This window comes from Bos mutus, chromosome 17 (genome assembly GCF_027580195.1).
Source record: "Bos mutus isolate GX-2022 chromosome 17, NWIPB_WYAK_1.1, whole genome shotgun sequence".
Taxonomy (NCBI): Eukaryota; Metazoa; Chordata; class Mammalia; order Artiodactyla; family Bovidae; genus Bos; species Bos mutus.
The window spans coordinates 3,079,620-3,101,163 of record NC_091633.1 but is presented as its reverse complement, the minus strand read 5'-3'; the positions used below and the strand labels follow the sequence as shown (position 1 = coordinate 3,101,163).

General features: G+C 63.8%; 1 protein-coding gene across 2 annotated transcripts in view; it reads left to right on the top strand.

Annotated features, from left to right (window-relative positions):
- Window positions 1-21,544, top strand: part of OSBP2 (oxysterol binding protein 2) — a 123,002-nt gene that overhangs the window by 90,365 nt on the left and 11,093 nt on the right. The window contains exons 3-8 of one of the 2 annotated variants that reach the window (XM_070385560.1): window positions 7,302-7,558; window positions 18,526-18,718; window positions 19,148-19,265; window positions 20,142-20,190; window positions 20,366-20,512; window positions 21,271-21,516. In XM_070385560.1, the coding sequence (XP_070241661.1) occupies window positions 7,302-7,558; window positions 18,526-18,718; window positions 19,148-19,265; window positions 20,142-20,190; window positions 20,366-20,512; window positions 21,271-21,516 (1,010 nt within the window). Of the gene's footprint in view, window positions 1-7,301; window positions 7,559-11,923; window positions 12,125-18,525; window positions 18,719-19,147; window positions 19,266-20,141; window positions 20,191-20,365; window positions 20,513-21,270; window positions 21,517-21,544 lie in introns of those variants that run through there. The other variant, XM_070385561.1, reaches the window with a different exon arrangement.

The window sequence follows — 21,544 nt, the reverse complement described above, 5'->3', positions numbered from 1 at the left end:
CAGGGGCTGTGGCTGGCAGGTTGCCTTCAGCGTCGCAGCAGATGCCGCAGTTGGAACTGCGCGTCTATTTCTGTGCTCCATCTCTGCACCAGTGTTCGCCTCCCCGGAGAGGGGCCCTGCGGCCAGAGCCGTCCGTCACCCTGAGGACGCTGCGTGGCCCCGGGTCCTGGGCGCTGCCAAGGAGGGAGGCGCCGGGTCGGGGGGCGTCTCTGGCGCCTGGATTTCTTTCACTCGTCGTCGTGGCTCACGGCTCTGACCCTGGGCCCCAGCCCCTCCAGGGAGAGGAAAGGGAGAGTGTTTCTTTGCTGTCTTGAGATTTCTGCCCAGCCTTCCGCTGGCCTCTCCAGCCAGGGCAGGTTCCCCAGGGGGTGTTTTTCCGTGGGGAGAGCAGAGTCATGCTGGTGACGGCCTCCAGATTCATGTTTGTGGGGTGCGGTTTGTGCCCCCACGTCTCTGGTGGAAGCGGAGCAAAGCCCGGGGCGCCCACCCCTGGTGGCCCACTCAGCCTCGTCGACAGCTGTCCTGGTCAGGGGGCCACCCCTGCACCCCGCTGCAAAGGGAGCCGCCCTCGGCACACCATGCCGACCGCCAGAGGGAGGAAGGGAGACAGGCCACCTGACGCCTGCGCTCTGGCTTGCGCCTTTCCCCTGCCTGCCAGGGCTTCGCGATTTATTCTTGTTACCTGATGTTTCTAACAGATCCCGACATGCCCTCCAGGGTCCTCAAGGCCGAGCTTCTCGGAGCTTTTGGTCACCTATCTGCTTCGGGGGAAGGGACATTATTCACTCTGTTTTTGAAAGTTTTTTTTTTTTAATCATTGTTTCCTTTTTCTGCAGAGCCCCCTGCAGGACTAGTGACCCACAGACTCTGCCTTGGGAAGACAGCCCTGCTTTCCTTCTGGGTTCCCCAGTCAGGAAGGACCGACAGTGTCCTGGTGGAGGGGCAGCCCTGTTCCCAGGGGCCCTCGGTGGCGCTGGTCACGTCTGGGCTGGTCCCCCTGCCTCACCGTCCGGCACGGAGGCCCCTGGCCTGCCTTGGGGGCTGCACCTCAGGGGTGCGTGTCCTCCAGGCTCTGGTCGCCCCACCTGCGGCCTAGCGCGCCTGCTACCCCGCCCTGGGGCAGCCCCCTCCTCCTCCGTGGTGTCGCCATGCCAGCCTCCCACAGGGTGCACCTGCAAGGCAGCGCCCTCCTCCCAAGGCCTCCCGCCCTGTCTTCTGTGGAGTGGCAGGGGGCCGGCCGGGGGAGCGCTCAGCCCGGGTCCTGCCCCCCGGCCTTCCCTCGCCAGCCAGTGGCTCTCCTTGACTGTCTGCTGGTCTCCACCTGCCTTGGCGGCCCACCCCGAACGGCTGTGGGTCGCCTCCTTGGGGAGCGGGACAGGGCTTCCCTGATGGTCCTGCCCACTCTGGGCCCCTGCCTGGTCTGTGACCTGGTACCTGCCTAGCAAGGATTGAGCCTTGACCTCCGAGAAGCCCCCACCTTCTTCTCACATTTTCAGGTGTTCCTCCCATCATGGAGGCAGGTCCTGGCCGAGCACTGGGGAGCGAGCTGGTAGGTTCAGGGCAACTCTTCCTCATCTCCAGCCACAGTGGCGGAGGGGAGACGGTCCTCTTCACCCTGTGCTGGACTTGGAGGTGCTTGCGGGCAGGTGAGGGCAAAGCCAGGTTGAGAAACAAGCGAGAAACAGTGCAAAACGGGGCGGCCGCGGGGCGCCCGACTCCACGTCCCCACCGTGCCCGTCCTGCACCTTCCAGCCCAGCCTGCACTGCCCCCTGACAGGGCTTGCCCACCCAGAAACTTGATCCATTTTCCTCAAAGATGGGCAAAAAAAAAGTTCTAAAAATAGCCCACCTGGCTCTGCTCTGCTGGCTGTTTCCGTGGCAACCCTCTCCTTCCCAGGAGTTCCAGGTGAAAGGGTTCCAGCAGCCCTGGTCCGGGTGGTGCCCGGGGGCTCCTCAGTCACAGCCGGCCAGTGGAGGCTTTAGGAGACCCCCAAGTGGTCAGGGAGAGCTGTGTGTGCCAGGCTGGCGGGAGCTCGAAGGGGCCTGTGAGGCCTCTGCATGCTGCTCCTCGGTGTGGTGGCAGAGTGCCGGCCCCCAAGGTGTCTGTGTCCTGATTCCCAGAACCTGTGAACGTGTTACCGTCCGTGGCAGAGGGATTGTGGCCACGGGGTTAAGTTGAGGACCCTGAGCTGGGGAGGTTACGCAGGACCCACCTGGATAACCTGGGGTAATCACTGAGTCCTTGTGAGAGGGAGGCAGGAGGGTCAGAGTCAGGAGATTGGAAGATGCCGGTCTCCTGACTCTGAGGATGGAGGAAGGGGCCACGAGCCAAGGAATGGGAGTGGCCTCTACGAGCCAGAAAAAGGAGGACACGCCCTCCCCAGGAGCCTTCAGCGGAGCGCAGCCTCGCGGCAAGCCCACACTTAGGGCCTCTGCCCTCCACGGCTGTAGGAAATTAAGTCTGTGCCACTTGAAGCCGCAGGAACCATTTCCCAGGGCTGCAGTAACAAGTCTCCACAAACCCATGGCTTCACACCACGCAATTTTACCTTCTCACGGCTCTGGAGCCCGCAAGTCCAAAATCAAGGTGTGGGCGGGGCTCTTCCCTGGTGGCCCAGGGAGAGTGTGTCCAGGCCTGTCCCCGCTGCTGGTGCTGCCGGCAGCCCTCGGCTCGTAAGTGCTTCACTCCAGTCTCCATCAGCGCGTGTGTGTTCTGCCTCTTTGCCTCTTACGGTAAGATCCGTCATGGCAGATCAAGGACCGGCCCTACTCCGGTATCATCTTAACTAATGGCACCTGCAGCAACCCAAATAAGGTCACATTCTTTTTAAATTTTTACTTACTTTTGATCACAGTGGGTCTTCATCGCAGGCTTTCTCCAGTTGGGGTGAGCGGGGCTGCTCTCCAGTTGCAGCTTCTCATCGGGCGGCTTCTCGTGTGGGAAGCACAGGCTCTAGGCACCCGGGTTTCAGCAGTTGCGGCTCTCGGCTCGGTGGGTTGTGGACGACAGGCTTAGTTGCTCCGTGGCATGTGGGATCAAACCCGCGTCCCCTGCATTGGCAGGTGGACTCCTATCGACTGTGCCACCAGGGAAGTCCTGTGGTCACATTCTGAAGATCCAGGAAGGACATGAATTTGGGGGGGCACACCAGCCAACCCAGGGTAGCCCCCAAGGGTTGGAAACTCCTGCACTGGCTGTGGACTGCCATGCTCTGCTGGCCCGGTTGGGGTGGATGGAGAAGTTGCGACCGCTGCCTTGGGAACGCATCAGTAACCTCAATGTCATGGATTTATTCTCTTCTAGCAAAAAGGAGGATTCGTTTTTGCATTTAGCCAGTGAAATCCAATGGGTATTTTGGGAGTTGGTGCTTTTCTAGAAATGGTGGTGTCGGGAGAACAGGCTGGAGCCCTTGATGCCACGGGCTGTTGCGGCACATGGTCCCGCCATCCCAGAGCCGCCGGCATCGTTCCCTGACCACCCCTCCAGCCCCACTCCCCGGCTCGTGGGCCAGACTGGGGGCTCTTCCCAAGCTCCACAGCCGGGAGCTGCCGCTTGCTGTTGTCACTTGAGCCAGGGAGGCTCCGGGCACCCCTGGCTGAGGAACGTCGTTCTTAGAAGGTGCCAGCGCGTTGGCCTGGAGTTCCCTGGGGAGGAAGGGCAGACCTGGCCTCCCCACCTGCAGGCCAGTGTCGGCTCTCAGGAGTCGTGGCCTTTGCGGCTGGTGGAGCAGCTCGCTGGGCTCCTGCTTAGTTGCTTTTCTGTCAAGTTTGTTTTAATATTCTTATTTTTAATTATTTTTAGCCATGCTGGGTCTTCGTTGCCACACACGGGCTTTCTCTGGTTGCAGCGAGTGGGGGCTACTCTCCAGTTGCGGTGTTCAGTCTTGTGGCTTCTCTTGTTGCGAAGCAGCAAGGCTCAGCAGTTGTGCTTCACGGGCTTAGCTGTCCCGCAGCACGGGGAATCTTCCTGGACCAGGGATTGAACACGTGTCCCCTGCATCGGTAGGTGGATTCTTAACCACTGGACCACCAGGGAAGTCCTGTGTGCAGGTTTGATCTGAATGCCAGAAGCCCCAGGAGCAGCAGCGTGCAGGCAGGCAGGCGGGCAGGCAGCAGGGGTTCAGCACAGAGGCGGCCAGGCCGGGGGGAAGGAGGCAGGAGGCCGGGCGGGCAGAGCTGCTTCCTCCTGCCCCGGCCTCCTCCTCGCCGTGCCCCCCAGCTCTCCCATCCTTCCTCCGGCACAGACACTCCGTTCAGCCCCCTTGGGCCAAGCCTCTGCTCTCTGACCCCTTCATTTTCTCGCCCCCAGCACAGTCTGGCAGGCCCTCCCCACGGCTGTGCTGTGCCGAGTCCTGGCCTTCACGTGGGCACTGCCACCAGCCAGGGCGCCTGTAGCTGGGAGCGTGGCTCCGACGCGGCCCTGGGATTCAGGCGCTGCTGCTCTCGCACTTGTAGCATCTCTGTAGGGTTTTGAGTCTACGGATAGTTCAGTGCCTGCCGTGTTGCTCAGATGTGGGCGGTTACTTTCTTCCTCTCACGAGCTCATCGTCCACGAGTTTTAGTCCCAGTGGAAGTGGGGACACAGAGGACATGTGGGGTCAGAAAAGCCTGAGAGCCCCCAAGGCCACCTGCTCGAGAACCGCAGCCTAAGCCACTTTGCACACGAGCGTCTTCCTTCCCCGGACGACACGCCCGCCAGCAGAGCTCCCTTCTCAGGTGGGGGGCGCGAAGCAAGCTGCCCTGTTCATGCACGTGAGGGGATCTGCCGGTCCATTTTTCAGAAAGTGTGAGCGGAGTTAATGCCACCCGTCCTTTCTGCCAGCCTGAGCACGGTCACATCGAGTGGTCTCATTTGCGTCTCTGATGAGCTTTATCTGTGTGTCCAGCATGGATTTGCTGCTTGCAGAGACCCCTGAACTGAGACCTGGGACTCGACATGGCCAGAGTGCACCATTTGGGGGCCAGGGTCCCCTTCCTCATTAAGCTCCTCCCTGCACTCCGCCACCAGAGCCTCTTCTTTAATGTGGACCTCTGCTCAAATGCCCACACAGTCCGTTTGGCCACAGGATGGAGGCCCAGGCTCCTCAGCGTGCCCTTTCCCCGCTCCAGCTTGCAGCTCTGTGCCCCTTCTCCCGACCCTGCCCTCCTGTGTGTGACTGCCGCCTCTGTGCAGGCCTCCTGGGACGCACCCAAGATCAGTCGTCCATTCACTCCCCTTCCCCTTCCTTCTCGTGCCCTCACTGTCTCTCTGGGAGGCACTGGCTGCCCCTCCCCACAGGGCAGACTGTACTGCTCAGCAGTTGCTGACCTAGTGCCTTCCCATCCCCCCCCAGACACCCAGCCAGCGCCCCAGGAGCAGAGCAAGCAGCTCCCTGTGTCCCGGGCAGCTGGACCTGACCTGGACCCCAGAGCTACTTGCTGAGGTGCAATGACCTGCCCCCTACCCCAACTCCTGGCCACCCTGCAGGATGATGCTCAGAGTTTGGGCAGTCAGTTCTGGCTCGGAGTACAGGGGCTCACGTTCCGGCTGACCACAGCCAGGGTTCCCCCGCCCCATGCCCCTCCCGGTGCCCAGCAGCAGCCACGCTGACCGATCAGTGGCCGTTCTGCTTATTAGACATGGTGAACCCGGGAAGCGAGAGGAGGTCGCGTTGTAACTCAGAGCCCCAGCTCTGAAGCTGGCAGGCCTGGAGGCTGCAGAACCCACAACTGTGGCCCTGGGTGATCTCAGAGCACCTCCTGCCCCCCAGACCCACCTCATCAGGTCATCAGCGTGCACTCACCAAGGCAGCGCCTTGCCCAGGGCCCGGCACCCAGATACGTCCCAGCCATTTGAGCCTTTCTCAGGTGATCCAGGAGGAGGAACCGCCTCCGTGCAGACCGCCTGGGTTCAGATCCACCTCTGCCCCCTAGCGGCAGGGCCCTAAACCCGCGATTCAGTGTCAGGAGCTGCGTTTTCAGGCCTGCAGAGTGGGAACCGTCGCTGTCTGCCAGCCACCTTGCGGCTCAGCGTTCTCGCTGGTCGGGCGAGGGGTCAGGACCTGGCCCGGCACGTGTGGTCTCCAGACTCCGGGTTGCTTCAGGGCTGCCGTGGGGCTGGATGGGTGGGGTGAGCCCTGTCCCTGGCCCGGCTGCCCCCCCACCGCCTCCTTGCCGGGGGGCCCTCTGCGGCTGGCCAGGCACTGCCCCCAGCTCAGGGTGTGCGCAGCGGTGACTCAGCCATGGCCGCCCCCACGCACCCTGCCTGCCATGGAAGGAAGTCTGTTCCTCATGCTGTGTACTTTTTTCAAAAATCTGTATCTTGGGTTACAGATTTTCGTCATCAAAAAATATATATATATAAGTTTCTTGCTGATTATTTCTGAAACAAGGCGTCTTAGAAACCCTGGGCACTCACAGGCTGGTATCGAAGCAGCTGCAGGGCCCGGGCCAGCCGTCCACCCCGCCCCACTCGCCACAGAGGCCCCCTCGAACGCAGGCTGGGCCGGCCGGGGGCCAGGCTCCAAGGTACCCCAGACTCCCAGGACGGGGCGCCGAGGGCACCTGGGGCCCCATGAGAGGTGAGGGGGTGGCAGGAGGGGAGTGAGCCAGGGACCCCTGCAGCCCGGCGTGAGGGGGCTGCTCTGGAGGCAGATAGACTAGCCCGCAGTTGAGGGGGCGGGGGGAGTACGGGGCGGACTTCACCTCCCCGAGCCCCGTTGCCTGTCTGTCCCCCGGGGACGGTACAGTCCTTGCCTGACAAGGCCGTTGAGAGGCCACGGCCAGTGTCTCCACGCAGAAGAGCCCACAGGCGAGTGTGGCCTTGCTCCTTGGAGGAGCCCTGCAGCAGCAGGGAGGGGCTGTGACTGTGGCCTGTGGGGCATTCCGGGGGGCGCTGAAGGTGGGCCGACGTCATGCCAGGGACACAGAGGGCAAGCCCAGGGGCACGAGCAGCACTGTGTCTGCAGGGAGTGGGCGGCTGGGTGCTGCTGGGAGGCGGGCGGAGAGCGGACAGGGAGGTGAGGTGCGGGGAGTCGGGGGAAGCGGGGTCCGCCGGGCCCAGCCTGTGACTCGGGGCCTCTGAGGGTCTGGGATGGGAGCTGCCCACCCCTGCCTGTATCCCGCAGAGCTCAGCCGGGCCCTGTCATTCAAGCTGGTTCCTCTCTCCATCCCACCCACCAGGGGGCTGCGGGACACCCCGCCCTCACCCGCTCGCTCTCCCGGGCAGCTCTACCTGCCCCTCCGTCCTGGCATCACCCCCCCCCCCCCCGGGGGCCTCGGTGTGCGCTGGTCCCTGAGAACCACGCCGCGTCTCTCCACAGATGACTCTGGGGACGACGAGGACGGGACCCCCTCCCCAGCCGACAAGAGCGAGCTCCACAGCACCATCAAGAGCCTCTCGCTGAAGCTGGACGACCTCAGCACATGCAATGAGCTCGTAGCCAAGCACGGCGTGGCGCTGCAGCGCTCCCTGAACGAGCTGGACGGCCTCCGGATCCCAGCTGAGAGCAGCGAGAAGCTGAAGGCAGTCAACGAGCGGGCCACCCTCTTCCGCATCACGTCCAATGCAATGATCAATGTGAGTGCCCGGGCCCGCGGGAGGGGCCGCTCGCTGCCCGGTGGGTGGTCCGGGCTGCCCCTCCCTGCTCTCCGCCTCCTCCATGTCACCCCATCCATGCCCCTGGGGCCAGGCCAGGTTGCTGGCCCTCACTGTCAGGTGGAGCCCGGAGCTGGGCGTGGGGACCGGCCGGGCACTTCAGGCCTGGGCACAGGAGGCCGTGCTGAGCGGAGCAGTGAGCTCTGTGCCCATAACAGGGATGCAGCTGCCACACTGTCCCAACACAGCTGCTGCCCACCCCCCGTTCTCGGGTGCCCAGCCCAGACGTGGCGTGTCCGGGACCCCTGACCAGGGGGGCTCGTGCACGTGGAGGGGGCCTGGCATTGGGGGGTATCCCTCAGCTAGCAGAGCTTCCCAGCTGAGGCTGCCGCAGTCTTGCCCACCTGAGAGTAAGGGGCTGAACGAGGGACCACGTGTGTGGACTGAGGGTTCAGCTCCTGGGGTCACCCTCTGCACGGGTCCCAGGAGCCACACGGCAACATGACCAGGAACCCAGAGGGTGTCTCAGTGGTGGCGGAGGACAAGGCTGAGCCAGGCCGCAGGGCCTGCCCTCTCTTGGCCTGATGAGTGCTCCCTCTGGACACAGGCCTGCCGGCCACAGCCTCCCCTCCAGGTGAGCCCCCCAGGAGGGCACACCCTGGCTGGGATGGCGGCACTGGGAGCCAGGGCCAGGCGTGGGGAGTGGAGGCGGGTCCAGAGGACGAGGCTGGGGCAGGTGTCGGGCTGGCCACAGTGGCAGCAGGTAGTTCCCTGCTGGGGACTCGGGCCCTGCAGCAAGGGGCCTGGGCGGAGGCTGGGCCATCCATTCAGCAGCAGGGCAGCCGAGGGCAGTGGGACGGCGGGGGCTGGAGCCCACTGCATGCCCAGCCCCTGCACCCCGTCCCCGGACTCCAGGGGCCTGGGTCAGCGCATGTCTCTTGGTAACAGGCTCAAGGGTGAGAATGGGCTCGTGGGTCCCCACAGCTCCCGTGACCTGGCCTCCCCGCCTGCCAAGCCTGGAGCCGCATCATCTCCACGGGCAGTTCTGGGTTTTCCCAGATAATGAGTTGCTCAGTTGGCATCTCTAGGCAAAAGAATTTATCGGGCATCAGAGGCTCATCTGTGTTTACAAAGCCATCAAGACGGCTTGCCACCTGAGCGCGTGATGAGTTGTGTGGCGGGAAGGAAGCTGAAGCCCTGGGGTTGGTCAGGAAGCCCGTGGGCAGCTCTGGTACCAGAAGACGTGGCTGCGTGGCGGAGCCTGCGCTCTGCCCGCCACGAACGTGACCCTGAGGAGGGCCCCGCCCCGTCTGGCTCCTGTGAGGGGCCGAGAAGTGAGGTGCTGGGAGACCAGGCTCTAGCAGACGCCCCATTCCTTCCGGGGACCCTTCCCTTCAGCTGCTCCTCACCCGGCAGGAGTCGGCGTGGCTCTGGGAGGGCGGTCTGCATGGCTGACAGACACCGAGTGCCCAAACCCCCACCGTGTGCAGAAGGGCCACGCAGGCGGAACGTCCCCACCCCTGGCCAGGCCTCGGCCTCCACCCCGGTTCTGAGGAGGGGTTGGACCAAGGAGCTGTAACCAAGGCCCGTCCCGCCCAGGACCCCTTACCCTCCCCATGGCCTCACCATTAACACCCACGTGGAGAGCTGCTGGGGGCCACCAAAGCTGGACACAAGCCCAGGTCTGTGCAGCCTGCGGGGGGAGTGTCAGTCCTCGTGACCATCAGGGTGAGACCCCCAAGGGCCACAGAGGCCCCTCCTACTCTGAGGTCAACACATGGAAGGTGGCCTCTGCCCAGGCCCAAGCCCCGTCTCAGACGCCGAGACCCTGATGCGCCTCTCACCTTTGGGCAGCAGCCGCACCGGGTTCTTTCCTGCAATGGTGGGGACCCAGGATGGGCGGGAGCCGCCCCATCTGTCCCCTAGATCCCCCAGGTCTCACGGGAGGAGGAGGAGGCCAGATCTCCCACTGCTGGGAGCCCCTGCCTCTCTACCACCCCCTCCCAGCTCCCTGCCCTGATTGTGGGGAGCCCTCCACAGGAACCTGGGGGACCTCTCCTCCCACCCACTCCTGGCCCCCACCCCGCCCTGACCAGGGGGTATCCTCCATGGGAATCTGGGGACCTCTCCACCACCTCCTGTGGATGGTGAACAGCTGTGGGTTCTCCACCTCACAGACTCCAGTTGAGCCTGGGTCGTGGCAGGGGAGCAGGAAGCGAGGGCCAGCTGGTCAGGTGGTCACCTCCACGGGAGGCCCAGGGAGGCGGCTGCTGGACCTTCACTTTTCCTCGGGAGTCCAGGGTTGCCCAGCCTTCAGGAGAGAAGCAGGGCGAGGCTGCTGAACCTCCTTCAGATCTGCGGGGAGGCAGCGTCGTTCTTAGCCTTTAGATCCTGAGCTCCCAGCAGGGCAGAGAGGGAGGCACGCTGGAGTTTCCAAGGCCCCAGGGACTGTGGCGACTGAGGCAGGCCTTCCGTGGCCCTGCTCCCCAAGGGCGCCCGGCCTCAACCGAGGGCAGCCCCTGTGATGCGTGTTCGAGTTACAGGAGGCTGGGGGGTTCTGCATCAGGGATATTGCAGTGTTGCCTCTGCTGTGCTGCGCCTTCTAGAACACCCCTCCCCCTCCACACCGATGCTGGGCAGATCCCTGCTCATCTTTCCGAGGCCCCTGGACATCACCACGGCCAGGAGGTCCTCCTGTTAGATCCCCCAGGCAGCACCACTGAGCCCGCCAAGATTTAACCTGCTATTTCCGCGTCCGATCCCCACCAGACGCTGTACCCCTCAGGCCAAGTGCAGGTCTTACCTGTGGCCCTAACAGTGGCCCCATGGGCTGCCCGAGACACCACGCTGTGGTCTCACTGGGCCTCACGTCTCAGGAAAGACGTTCCAAGTGGCCCAGGTCTCAGTAACCTGCTACAAAGTCATCCTAGCCCCATTTCCTCAGCTGCCGCGTCAGTAAGAAAGTGCGGGTGCTGCCCCCAGGCCAGGCCCAGAGCGCGGTGCAGAACCACCCGGTCACCTGGCCTTACAGAGACGTGACCCAGCCCAGCTGTGGAGAAATAGGAACAGGGCTTTATGCTGTCAGATCGTAAACGCATTTTTCTCACGGGAAGGTCACCCGGAGCCCACCCACAAGCCCAACAGCTACTCCCAGGCCTGTCTCACAGTCCGCTTGTCTGGCTCAGCCCTGGTGCCAGGGGCTGGGATGGACCATGGCCCACAAGGAGCCAGACAGAAAGAGAAGCAACTTCCTGTGGTCACACTGCTGACAAGGCGTTCTGCACACCTGGCCCACTCAGCAGCGTATGTGGGGAAACCGAAACAGCTGCTAAGGATAAGGGCCCAGGTCTTGAGGCTCCAGAGCCCCCGACTCCAGCCTGTGGCCTCCTAGGGGGCAGGAGGGTCAGGAAGCCCCCCTCTGCCCACCCTCACCCCACCTCCAGCCCTACATCCCCGCCTATCCCACTCTGCCCTGTTGGCAGGTCCACGCATCTCTGGGGCTTTAAAAATCTATTTAATTGAAGTGTAGCTGATTTAGGATGTTGCACTAGTATCTCCTGTGCAGCACAGTGTCTCAGTCACGCACGTGTTCACGTTCCTGTTTTGTTCTCGTCCACTGTGGCTTATCCAGGGTGCTGACGAGGTAGGACCTTGTTGTTTCATGGGCTTTTCTGCCCTAGCATTGTGCCTGTCCTCCCCGCTGAGCTGGGCGCCTGCAGGGATTGGACACGGTCTCCCTCATGCTGCGGGAGCCCTGTAACTTCCAGGCGTGGCACAGAGTCTGGCATGTGGGAGCGTCAGTGAATGAAAGAGAAAGACATCGGGGCGGGGCAGAGGCTTGTGAAAGAACGCAGGAGCGACCGAGCGAACCGCTCCGTGTCTGGCAAAATTCCCTAGTGAGCGATTCCGTGAGACTGATCAAAGGCAGCCCGGCGGGCCTGTGCTGGCATCGCCGACCAGGTAACTGCATCACTGCCATTTAGGAGGAGCCTGACCGCACTGTGAGCGACCGGGGTTCCTAGGCTGAGCCTCAAAGTGTGTGCAGGGCACCCCCAACCCTGGCCTGGGTGTGGAGGCCGCAAGCCGCACCGGAGAGCCAGGACACGCCCTGTATTACAGCAGTGGCTCCGCCATGGGGTCTGAGGTGGAGACAGGCAGAATTAACACGTCACCAGTGCATCTTTGGGTGTTAGCTTCCACGGGGTGAAAGAATGCACTCCCGTCTTCTTCCCCCGAGCTTGTCTTTGTGGTGAAGCAGATGCCCTGGTTCGGGGCCAGCCTCTGGGGCGTGGCAGTGACAACAGGCGCCCAGGATGCCCCGCTTCCTTCCTGGTGTCTTGTTTGCTCCCCGCAATGGCCACACCTGGTTGGTGTCCTTACAGCTTCCTTGTCACCGTCATTTGGATCATTCAGGTGCTACCCCGAGGCCCAGAGCGAGGGCAGCCCCAGTGTGGAGGTGCCGGGCCCCCTGGTGGGCTGACAGCCCAGGACCCCTTCCTGACGCGGCCCCTCTGAGCTGGGCAGGAAGAGAATGAGGGCCACCGACAGGTGAGCAGAGCTGGGGGGTGGGTGCGCCCCACAAAAGACCAAAGACAGTTGAGGTGCCGGAAGCTGAGGGGTGGGGGCCACCAAGACCCCCGACGAGGGCCCAGCAGGACAGAACCTGCGCACTGGGTCCCTCGTGTGCCAGGGAAGGTAGCCGCCCACAAGGGACACGCCCTGCTGCCCGCGGCAGAGCTGGCCAGCGGGGGGGCTGCGGACCCTGACGGCAGGGGCACCGGACGCGACCAGCACAGCTGGGCCTGAGGCGGGGGCCAGCTCCAGCTGGGGGAGCTGTGAGGACAAAGGCGGGCTGAGCAAATGTGCTGGGGGCTGGGGAGGCGGACGGCGAGCAGGAAAGCGCCACAGCAGGACAGGCACGTGGACGCAGAGGCAGCAGCTCCGGGCACTGGGCCGGGGCCTCGCCTGTGGGGCGTCGGAGGAACAGACCAGGTCAGAAGTGGCCCTTTCCCGCTGGAGACCCTCTGGGGCTGCTCTGAGCCCCGTCTGGAGAGCATGGGAGGCCCCTCGCACCCACCCAAGTGGAGCCACCCTCCAGGTCCTTCCAGGGCCTGCAAGCGGGCTCCCAGCAGCTTGCTCACTCGGGGCCTGGGGAGAGGAGTAAAAATAGATTCCGGGACGGCCTAAAATCCATCGGCGAACTGGCATCCAGATGGGGCCGGCTCCTGCCCACAAGGGTGAACTATTTTGAGTCTGGAAGGAGCTACTTTAAAATGTGGAGGGAAGTGAGAAGCCGCCCCCACAGGGTCGTGAGCAAGTGCCCTCCGCGTCCAGGGAGCCAGGCTGAGCCAAGCCCACAGGAGCAGGGGGCCTGGCCCCAGGAGCAGCTCAGCCCAGAGGGGTGGCGAGGCTGGTGGACGCACGATGTGGCCACATGGCTGGTCCTGAGCCACAGGGGCCTCCTGGAGAGCTCGGCACTGCTGTGGCTCCTCGGGGGCCCTTGTTCTCAGTCTCAGAGCCTGGATGGCTGTGCTTCTCCCCAGGTGGCCACCTGTGACCTGGGCAGTCCCTTCCCACCGTTGGGAGGCGAGCGCAGAGGCCAGCCTGCCGCTCCTGGGTGGGAGGGAAAGGTGGCTCCCCAGACCTGGCATGAGCTGCTGGCCACACAGAGGGGTTCACAGAACCTTTGACTCAAGAGAATTTCCCCCTATTTGCCGCCTTTAGTACCACAGAGCAGTGGGGGCGGGTCCAGACGATGCGGCCCACAGGAGGGTCGATGTGGCAAGGTGGCTGGCCGCCTGCCAACCTGGGAGCCAAAGGCTGAGAGCCAGCCACGGGGCCATGCACCCCGGGCAGGGCCTGGCTGCTGCAGGGGAGGCGTGGCCCTTCCCCCATCCTCCCTGTGAGCTGGGTGAGCGGAACCTGCTGGGTGTCGAGGGCTGGAGACCATTTCCGAGCTGGCCCTGTGGCCGAGGGTGCCTGCCCTGCTCAGTCCTGGGCGTTGGCCCTTGAACCCACCTCCTCTGTGGTTCTGAGGGCCACCCAGTTGACACCCACAGACTCCCCGGCACCCTCGTGGCCCAGCCGGGGTGGCTGTGGCCAAGCAGGAGACCGATGGTTTCTGAGTGGCTGCTGGGAAGGCTAGACCCAAGCAGGGGTCCCAGCTCTGCAGACCCTCCTAGACCTTGAGAGGCTCCTGGGCCAGGTAGAGAGGGGTGCAGAGACCCAGGCGGAGGCCCGACGCTCTGCTTGCCAGCCCGCGTGTGGGGAGCAGGGAGGCTGTGGTTGCGATGAGGATTAGGATTAGGGGGGACAAAAGCGATTTAGTGCGCGTCCTTCTTCCTCTGGGTGCGGCTGGGCTGGGGGCGCAGCCCAGACCCTCGGCGTCTGCCCCACAGTACACCTGCTGGGGTGACTGGCAGCTGCTTCCCTTGGGCCCCAACGGGCTCCCCAGGTGGGCAGCCCTCAGCTGTCCTCACAGGCCTGCCCCCAGGTGGGTGGCAAGGCGATGCCGTGAGGGGCCCCGGTGCAGGCCCAGGGCGGTGTGGGCGGCTCTGCAGCGGCCTGGGGCGCTGCTCCTGTACAGGGCGGGGCCTCGGGGGAGATGAGATATGACCGTGCTCATGGCCAGGGTCAGCCAGGCCCTCCCGGGGCTGCCGGGAGCCACCCCCGGCTGCCTGCCCATCGCCGGGCCCCAGGCCTAATCCAGCTTAGCGAGCGCAGCTCAGCATTCTGGGCGGCGGGGCCAGGCCAGCCCCTGCTCCCTCTGCACCGGCCGGGATGGGGCCCGGGGAAGGGCGGCAGCCTCAGGGGAAACCACTGCCTCTGGGGACGGACACCAGGTAGGCAGCTCGGGGCGGCGAAGGCACGGGCTCCCATCACCTGTAGACCCCCACCCCTGATCCCTGGCGTCGGTGGGAATGGCCCACCCCGGCCACATGCGATCCAGAGGCGGCCCTGGACTCCCTGTGCCCCTGTGGCTCCGTGTCGACCTGTCCTTCAGAGACGGTGAGGTGGGGGGGCGCCGGGATTTTGGCGGGCAGCCCTGGCCATGTCAGCAACAGTCTCAGCTTCAGGGACCAGGCAGGGCAGCATCCCGAGGAGCCCGGCTCCGCTGCAGGGAGGCCCTGGAGGCCACACCAGCCCAAGGGGCGCCCAGACAGGCGTAAGTATCCATCTTGACAAGGGAGACTCGGACCCTGGTCCTAAAGCACAACCCGCTGTCTTGAGCAGGTCCCTTGGCCTCCCTGAGCCGCATGTCCTCGCCATACTTGTAATGGTTCCTCAGCGCTGTGAGGATGCCCCTGACAGCCCTTACCCCAGCCTGTGGGGGGCTCAGAGGGTAGTGGGGCTGGAGAAAGGGAGGAAGACACAGGGGCCACGTGGGAGGGGGAGTGTGGGGAGGGACGGGGCCCCAGAGGTGAGTGTGGAGGAGGTCCGGGACCAGGTCTGAGAGAAGCTGGGCGAGAAAATGGTCGTTTCTAGAGTATTTAGAGCCTCATGAACATCAAGAGGAGGAGGAAGGGAGGCTAATTCATCTTCATACCACAAGCATCTTTCCCTCCTTGGCTTTGTCGTTCTCTAAGTGTTTATTTGGCTGTGCTGGGTCTTGGCTGCAGCCTGCAGGAGCTGTTTCCTTGACCAGAGATCAAACTTGGGGCCCCTGCGTTGGGGGAGTGGAATTTTAGCCACTGGATCACCAGAGAAGCCCCTTTTTACACTGATTTACATTGCTAACTTGAGGTATATGGCAACATGGTTCAGTTATTTATTCATTCTTCTCCGATTCTTTCCAAGTTATTACAAGATACCGAGTCGAGTTCCCTGTGCTGGACAGTAGTCCTTGTTATCTTCCCCTCCTTGCTTTTGCTGGCAGGGCGCTGAGGCCACGTGGAGTTCTCTGAGTCTGTATGAATTATGCAGGTTGACCTTAGGGCTATTATATACTGTTGTTTGTGGCTCTTTCACAAGCATTGTTTTAAATGCTGTGAGTTATATAAAAGCAAAGCATCCACCTCTGTTAAAACTGGAGGGGTGGCTGCAGGATCTCTGCAGGGTTGGGGGGAGTGACGGCAGCAGGTGCCACGAAGCAGCGCTTCGGCAGAGGCCCTTGGGGAGCTGCCAAGCCAGGCCAGTGGGGCAGGCCAAGTGCCGCCGGGCAGGGCACCCACAGACCCCAAGAACCAGAAAACCGTGAGCACCCATCACGTGTGTCTCCCGTAACAGGGCTCCACGCATGGCTCAGCCCTGGTCCCTTCATGCCCTACCCAAGACGGGCAAGCCAGGGGCCCTGGCATCCTGTCCTGCTCGCCCCTTCTTCACCTAGGCAGCCCCTCCTCCCTGGGCCTCAGTTTTGGGGGCTTAGGAGCCCCCAGCAAGGGTCTTCCCTGAAGCGGTGGGCCCAAGAAGACAAGGGCACACCCCTCCCACCAACTCTAGGCCTCTGGGGTGAGTTTCTAACACACCACACACCCAGCTCAGTGGCCCGAGAGCTGCCCAGACCAGCAGCGGAGTGGACCAGTACCCTACAGTTAGGGCTCCCTCCTTGGGTGGCAAACAGGTGGCCGGAGTCCAGACTACCTGACGGGGCGCTGGGGCTGTGCTCAGGTCACTGGGGTCAGCAGAGGAGGGGTGACGCGTGCTCGGGTCACTGGGGTCAGCAGGGGAGGGGTGACGTGCGCTCGGGTCACTGAAGGCTGGCAGCTCACCAGGGTGGGCTGAGCTCTGGGTCAAGGACCTGGGGTCCTGGGGCTCCTGTGTGGGGGACGTTTCTGAGGGGGTGCTCGGCCCTCCCATCCCTCTGCTGCCTCTTAACCTGCCAGGGGGCAGACCCAGGAGAGAGGTGCCTTCCAGTCTGGCCCCTGCAGGGGCGGTCAGCGGCTGCTGTCAGGGCCCCTACCCTGAGGTTTACTGTGAGGAGGGGCGGGGCAAGGGTGAAGCTGGGGCCACTGTGGGACCCAGGGTGGGAGGCTTGGCTCCAGGTCACAAACTCGGGAGCAGGACAGATGGGCCTAGAGCAGGCCTCCTCAGACCCACCTTGGGGCCCCCAGGTTGTGCGGTAGTCCGTGGCTGCAGCTCCAGTCCAGGGGGTGAGCCTTACGGAGCCCACTGAGCCCTAGGCCTGCAAGGGCCGGGCTGCAGCCTCTCACCTCCAGAGCCTGCTGAGCACATAAGCAGCTTTCTTCCCTTCCCCACGAGTCTCTCCCTCCCCCAGCCCGTGTCGGGACACCTGTCACAAATCCCTGCCCCGCTGGAGAAGTGAGTTACAGTGGCTTAGGTGTGGCTGGGCAGGGATCAGACCTGCCAGGGAGGGCAGGGGCCCCTGCACAAACCCGCTCCCCAGAGCCTTGCAGGGGAGCTTCTGGGGACTGAGCCTGTTTCCTCTTTTGTCAGATAGGGACAGTCCTTCTCCTCCCACCTTGAGGACTCTGCTGGGTGAGCAGGGACAGGGGCTCACGAGTGCGGGGTCTGCAGGGCATTCCTGTTGGGGTTCACGGACAGGACGTGCACTCAGAGAAGCCGAGTGGCCCATGCAGGAACTGGGCATTCCCACTCTGATCTCTCACCCTTTTCTGGTTTCCTTGAGGAGAGCCCTGCCCACTGTGTGCTGTGGGGGCTGGGGGGCGGTGAGAGGAGATGGGGTGACGGAGGGAAGGTGCCTGGGAAGAGCTTGTTAAGGGGCGACGTGCAGGACCAGCTGAGCAGCCGGCCCTCTGGAGCCCCAGGCCAGGGCCCGTTCCACCGGCCAGGCCGCCCCCGCTGGGGGCACGGCTCCCTGTGGGGCGGGAGAGCCGGCTGAGCCCGGGCAGGGTGCTGACCTTCATGAACAGGGTGTCCGTCAAGTGCTCCCTGGCCCTGAGCTCTGCGTTGCCCCTGGCTCCTCCCAGCAGCCCTTCAGGTTGTGCTGCGTGGCCCCTGTGCCTTTCTCCCTGCAGGACTCAGCTCTCTAGTCCTCGGGGAGGGGCCACGTGCCATGTTCATGGAGCGCAGTGGCTGGGGAGGGTGGCGGCCTGAGACCACCAGTGCAGCTTGGGCTGGGAGCCAGTGTCCTTTCTGAGAAAGGGCAAGTCCAGAGTGTCCGGCTTGGAACTCTCTGCCCCCCAGGGACAACAGAGGCCCGGCCCCCTCTGCACTGTGGCAATGGGGGCAGAATGGCCATCCCCCGCTTCCTCGGTGGGGGCCGGAACCACCTGTGGACCCAGCAGGCTGAGCAGAATCTGGGTGTCAAAGCGGCCACAAGTCTGAAGGGAACTTGTGGTAACTGACTGTGTGCTAACTCGGTACAAAATTCTGAGTCCCAGTTCCTTTGCTGGAACTGGGGGCTTCCGCGGTGGCTCAGACAGTAAAGCCTCTGCCCATGTATGGGAGGCCCAGGTTCCATCCCTGGGTGGGGAAGATCCCCTGGAGAAGGAAATGGCAACCCACTCCATTACTCTTGCCTGGAAAATCCAATGGATGGAGGGCAGGCTACAGTACGTGGGGTCGCAGACGGTTGAGCACAACTGAGCAACTTCACTTCTCCTTTGCCAGACAAGACCCTTTAGCTCCGGGCCAGGCAGTGCAGCAGAAAGCAGGTGGCTTTCCTTCCTTCTGCACCTAAGTCAGGGTCTGGCCCGGGCTGCCAGGAGTGCGCTGGTTCCAGCGGGGACGGGGTTGTGACAAACCTCAGGCCCCGCACACAGAGAAGCTGTGGCAGCTGAGAGCTGGGGCCCCGCCCTGAGAAACACCCAGAGCGCTGGCTGCTGCTGGCCGCACCAGCTTGCTGCTCTCGAAGGGCGTCTCAAGTGCGGGCTGCCAACCAGGGCAGACGCCAGGCTGGCTCTGAGAAAGCCGGGGTCTCTTGACACCACGACAGGCACAAGGGGCAGCGTGGGTATTTCTGAGCCCTTTGGGGATGGACTCCTGTGGCCTCCCTCTGCTCACAGGCCACCCCCCACCCCCCGCCCCAGGCTTGCAGGGACTTCCTGGAACTAGCGGAGACGCACAGCCGGAAATGGCAGCGAGCCCTGCAGTATGAGCAGGAGCAGCGCGTCCACCTAGAGGAGACCATCGAGCAACTGGCCAAGCAGCACAACAGCCTCGAGCGCGCCTTCCGCAGCGCCCCGGGCCGGGCCGCCAACCCCAGCAAGAGCTTCAGCGAGGGTGAGCGGGCGCCTGTCCACCCGCCCTGCTCCCTCGGCGTCCCCTCTGCCAGCTGGCTCGGCTTCTGCGGCCCCCCAGATGCACAACCCTCCTGCCCACACCTGTTGCCCACCCGTGCCCCTGCACCCCCATGACGGGCACAGGCTCCAAAGACGAGCCCTGTGGCCAGACCTCCTGGGTGCCAGGTGGCCGCCCACCTAACCTGGGGCTCGGAGGTCACAGGCGCCCCGGGAAAGGGAAGCCGGGCCACTGGCCAGCATTTTGGGAGATGGGAGAAGCTTCCGGAAGGAGGGAGGCTCCCTGGGCAGGAGGCTGAGAGGGAAGCCCATTCCGGGGAAGGGAGCAGGGTGGCTGGCGGGTGACAGGCTCTGCACTGCCAGGGGGTGGGGGCAGGAGGCTGCCGGCTGAGGCAGCGCGGTGTGTCTCTAGGAAGCCTCTTCACCAGCAAAGCCGAGGACAGTGAGGACGATGAGGACACAGAGTACTTCGACGCCATGGAAGATGCCGCGTCCTTCATCACCGTGACCACTGAGCCCAGCGAGGACGGGTGAGCGCCCAGCGCCCACTCCCGGGCCGGCCTGCCCCTCACGCGCCTCCGCTCTTTGCACTCGGGTTTTCTTCTCAGTCGTGGTCCAGACGGGAAGCCTCTCATTCTCCACCTCGAAGCTTTTGTTTCATTTCTCGTAAAAGCCAGCTCTTTCAGAAATGATCTGTCTAAATACCCGTTAGTAGTGACGGGGACAGCTGACAGCCACGCTGCCAGTCTCGGGGCCTCAGGACACAGCCAGGCGTGCGGGAGCTGGCAGGACGTGCTGGAGGAGCAAAGGGAGGTGGGGCTGTGGGCAGGGGAGCGCGCGGGGCGGGAGCGCGGGCTTCACGGGCTTAGGGCATGGCCCTCACCAGGGCTGCTCACTCTCGCCAGGGCGCCTCAGGTCCTGACACCCAGGGGGGCTGCGTTGGTTGGCATGGGGGCCCTGAACTCGATCTGGGAAGGAGCTGCCTCTCCACGTCCTGGGGACACCGACAGAACTGCAGCCCCCTGCCCGTCCCCAGGCGTGTCTGGCTTCCCGGCAGCCCCAGACCCACGCCTGTGCTACTGCCCCTCGAAACCCAGCCAGGCAGGAGGGGCCCGTGAGAACCTGTGGCTGCTCCTCCTCTGCCTTCGTGGACCAGCACGTCTCACCACCTCCCTGTCCTGGCTTCTTCCAGGGAGAGGCCTGGTTTGGAGTCCTCTTACCCGCTTAGGGAATTTCTGGTCAGCTCAGCAGGATATTTCCAACTCAGAGTCATCTTCTGTTTCCCAATAATGTTTGAAACAAAGTCTTGAAAATTCTGGCTGCCCAGGGAGCTGGATAGAAGGGGGCCAGGCCCCCAGGAGGCCTTGGGATTTGGAAACAACTTGCCTCTCCTTTGTTTCCCACAGAAAAGCTGAGGCAGGGACTGCAGGCTCCGTGGAATGGACCGCAGACAACGTGAGTGAGGGGACCCTGGGTGGGGTAAGCGGGGAGGCCGGCACTTTGACCTCAGGCCCTTCGGGGGGCCCTGCACCCTGGGGGCCTTCATCTCAGCCCTGGCAGAGCCTGCCCCTCCCCCAGCAACGTGCCAGCCGGCGCCGCCTCTGACGGGTGAACTCCGCGTCCCTGGCAGGTGCTGGATGGCGCCTCGCCTGTGCCCCAGGGGCCCCCCAAAGTCAAGAGGCGTGTCCGCATCCCTGACAAGCCCAACTACAGCCTTAATCTCTGGAGCATCATGAAGAACTGCATCGGCCGGGAGCTCTCCAAAATCCCCATGCCGGTAGGAGCCAGGCAGGGGCCCCGGGGGTCTGTGCTGGTTCCTGGAGGGGACATAGTGGCCCGTGGGAAGTGCACGCAGCCCTGATGTTGTTTTCTTAGCGGCACACTTGAGCACATATCGCATTATTGAATCGTGTCCTTCGGCGCTGCTGACGTTCCCCCAGGTTGGAGGTCTCGGACTCAGGGAAGGAGCCAGGGAGGGGCTCTGCTGATCAGACGTGGGGCTCACGGACCGCCACCTGCCCCGGCAGGAGAGGAAATGGTGGGGCTGGGTTGGGTGTGGGCCGAGTGGGCCTGCCCTCTCTGAGCTGGGCTGCCCCAGGCCCCCACCCCAGCGAGGTCACTGCAGGCAGCTGACCACAGCGGCCTCCCCACAGAGGGGAGCCGGGGCTCCAGGTTGGACTTGGTTTCGCTCTGTGACCCAGGGCAGAAAGCTGCGTGACAGCTCAGAGTGCAAGGTGGACCCACGTCGTCCACTTGCTCGCTCGCTCGCTCCCTGACTCCTAGGAGTCACTGCCGGGGCGCCTGCATCCTAGGAGGGGAGACTGAAGGTAAACCTCACCGTTCTGCCAAGGCCGCAGGTCGGACCATGGTGAGGACCTGGAGAAAACGGAGGCAGGCGAGGGCAGGCAGGGTGGCAGAGGAGCCTCCCAGTGACGGTGGTCTGAGCGGTGACGTCCCTGGACGGGAGCAGAGCAAGGCTGTGGTGACGGCCCCAGGTCCGTGCAGACCCCGGACCAACCCCCCGCCCGCCTGCAGGTGAACTTCAACGAGCCCCTGTCCATGCTCCAGCGGCTGACGGAGGACCTGGAGTACCACCGCCTGCTGGACGCGGCAGCGCGCTGCGGCAGCGCAGTGGAGCAGATGTGCCTGGTGGCCGCCTTCTCCGTGTCTTCCTACTCCACCACCGTGCACCGCATCGCCAAGCCCTTCAACCCCATGCTGGGCGAGACCTTCGAGCTGGACCGTCTCGATGACATGGGCCTGCGCTCCCTCTGCGAGCAGGTGAGGCCCATGCCCGCTCCAGCCAGGC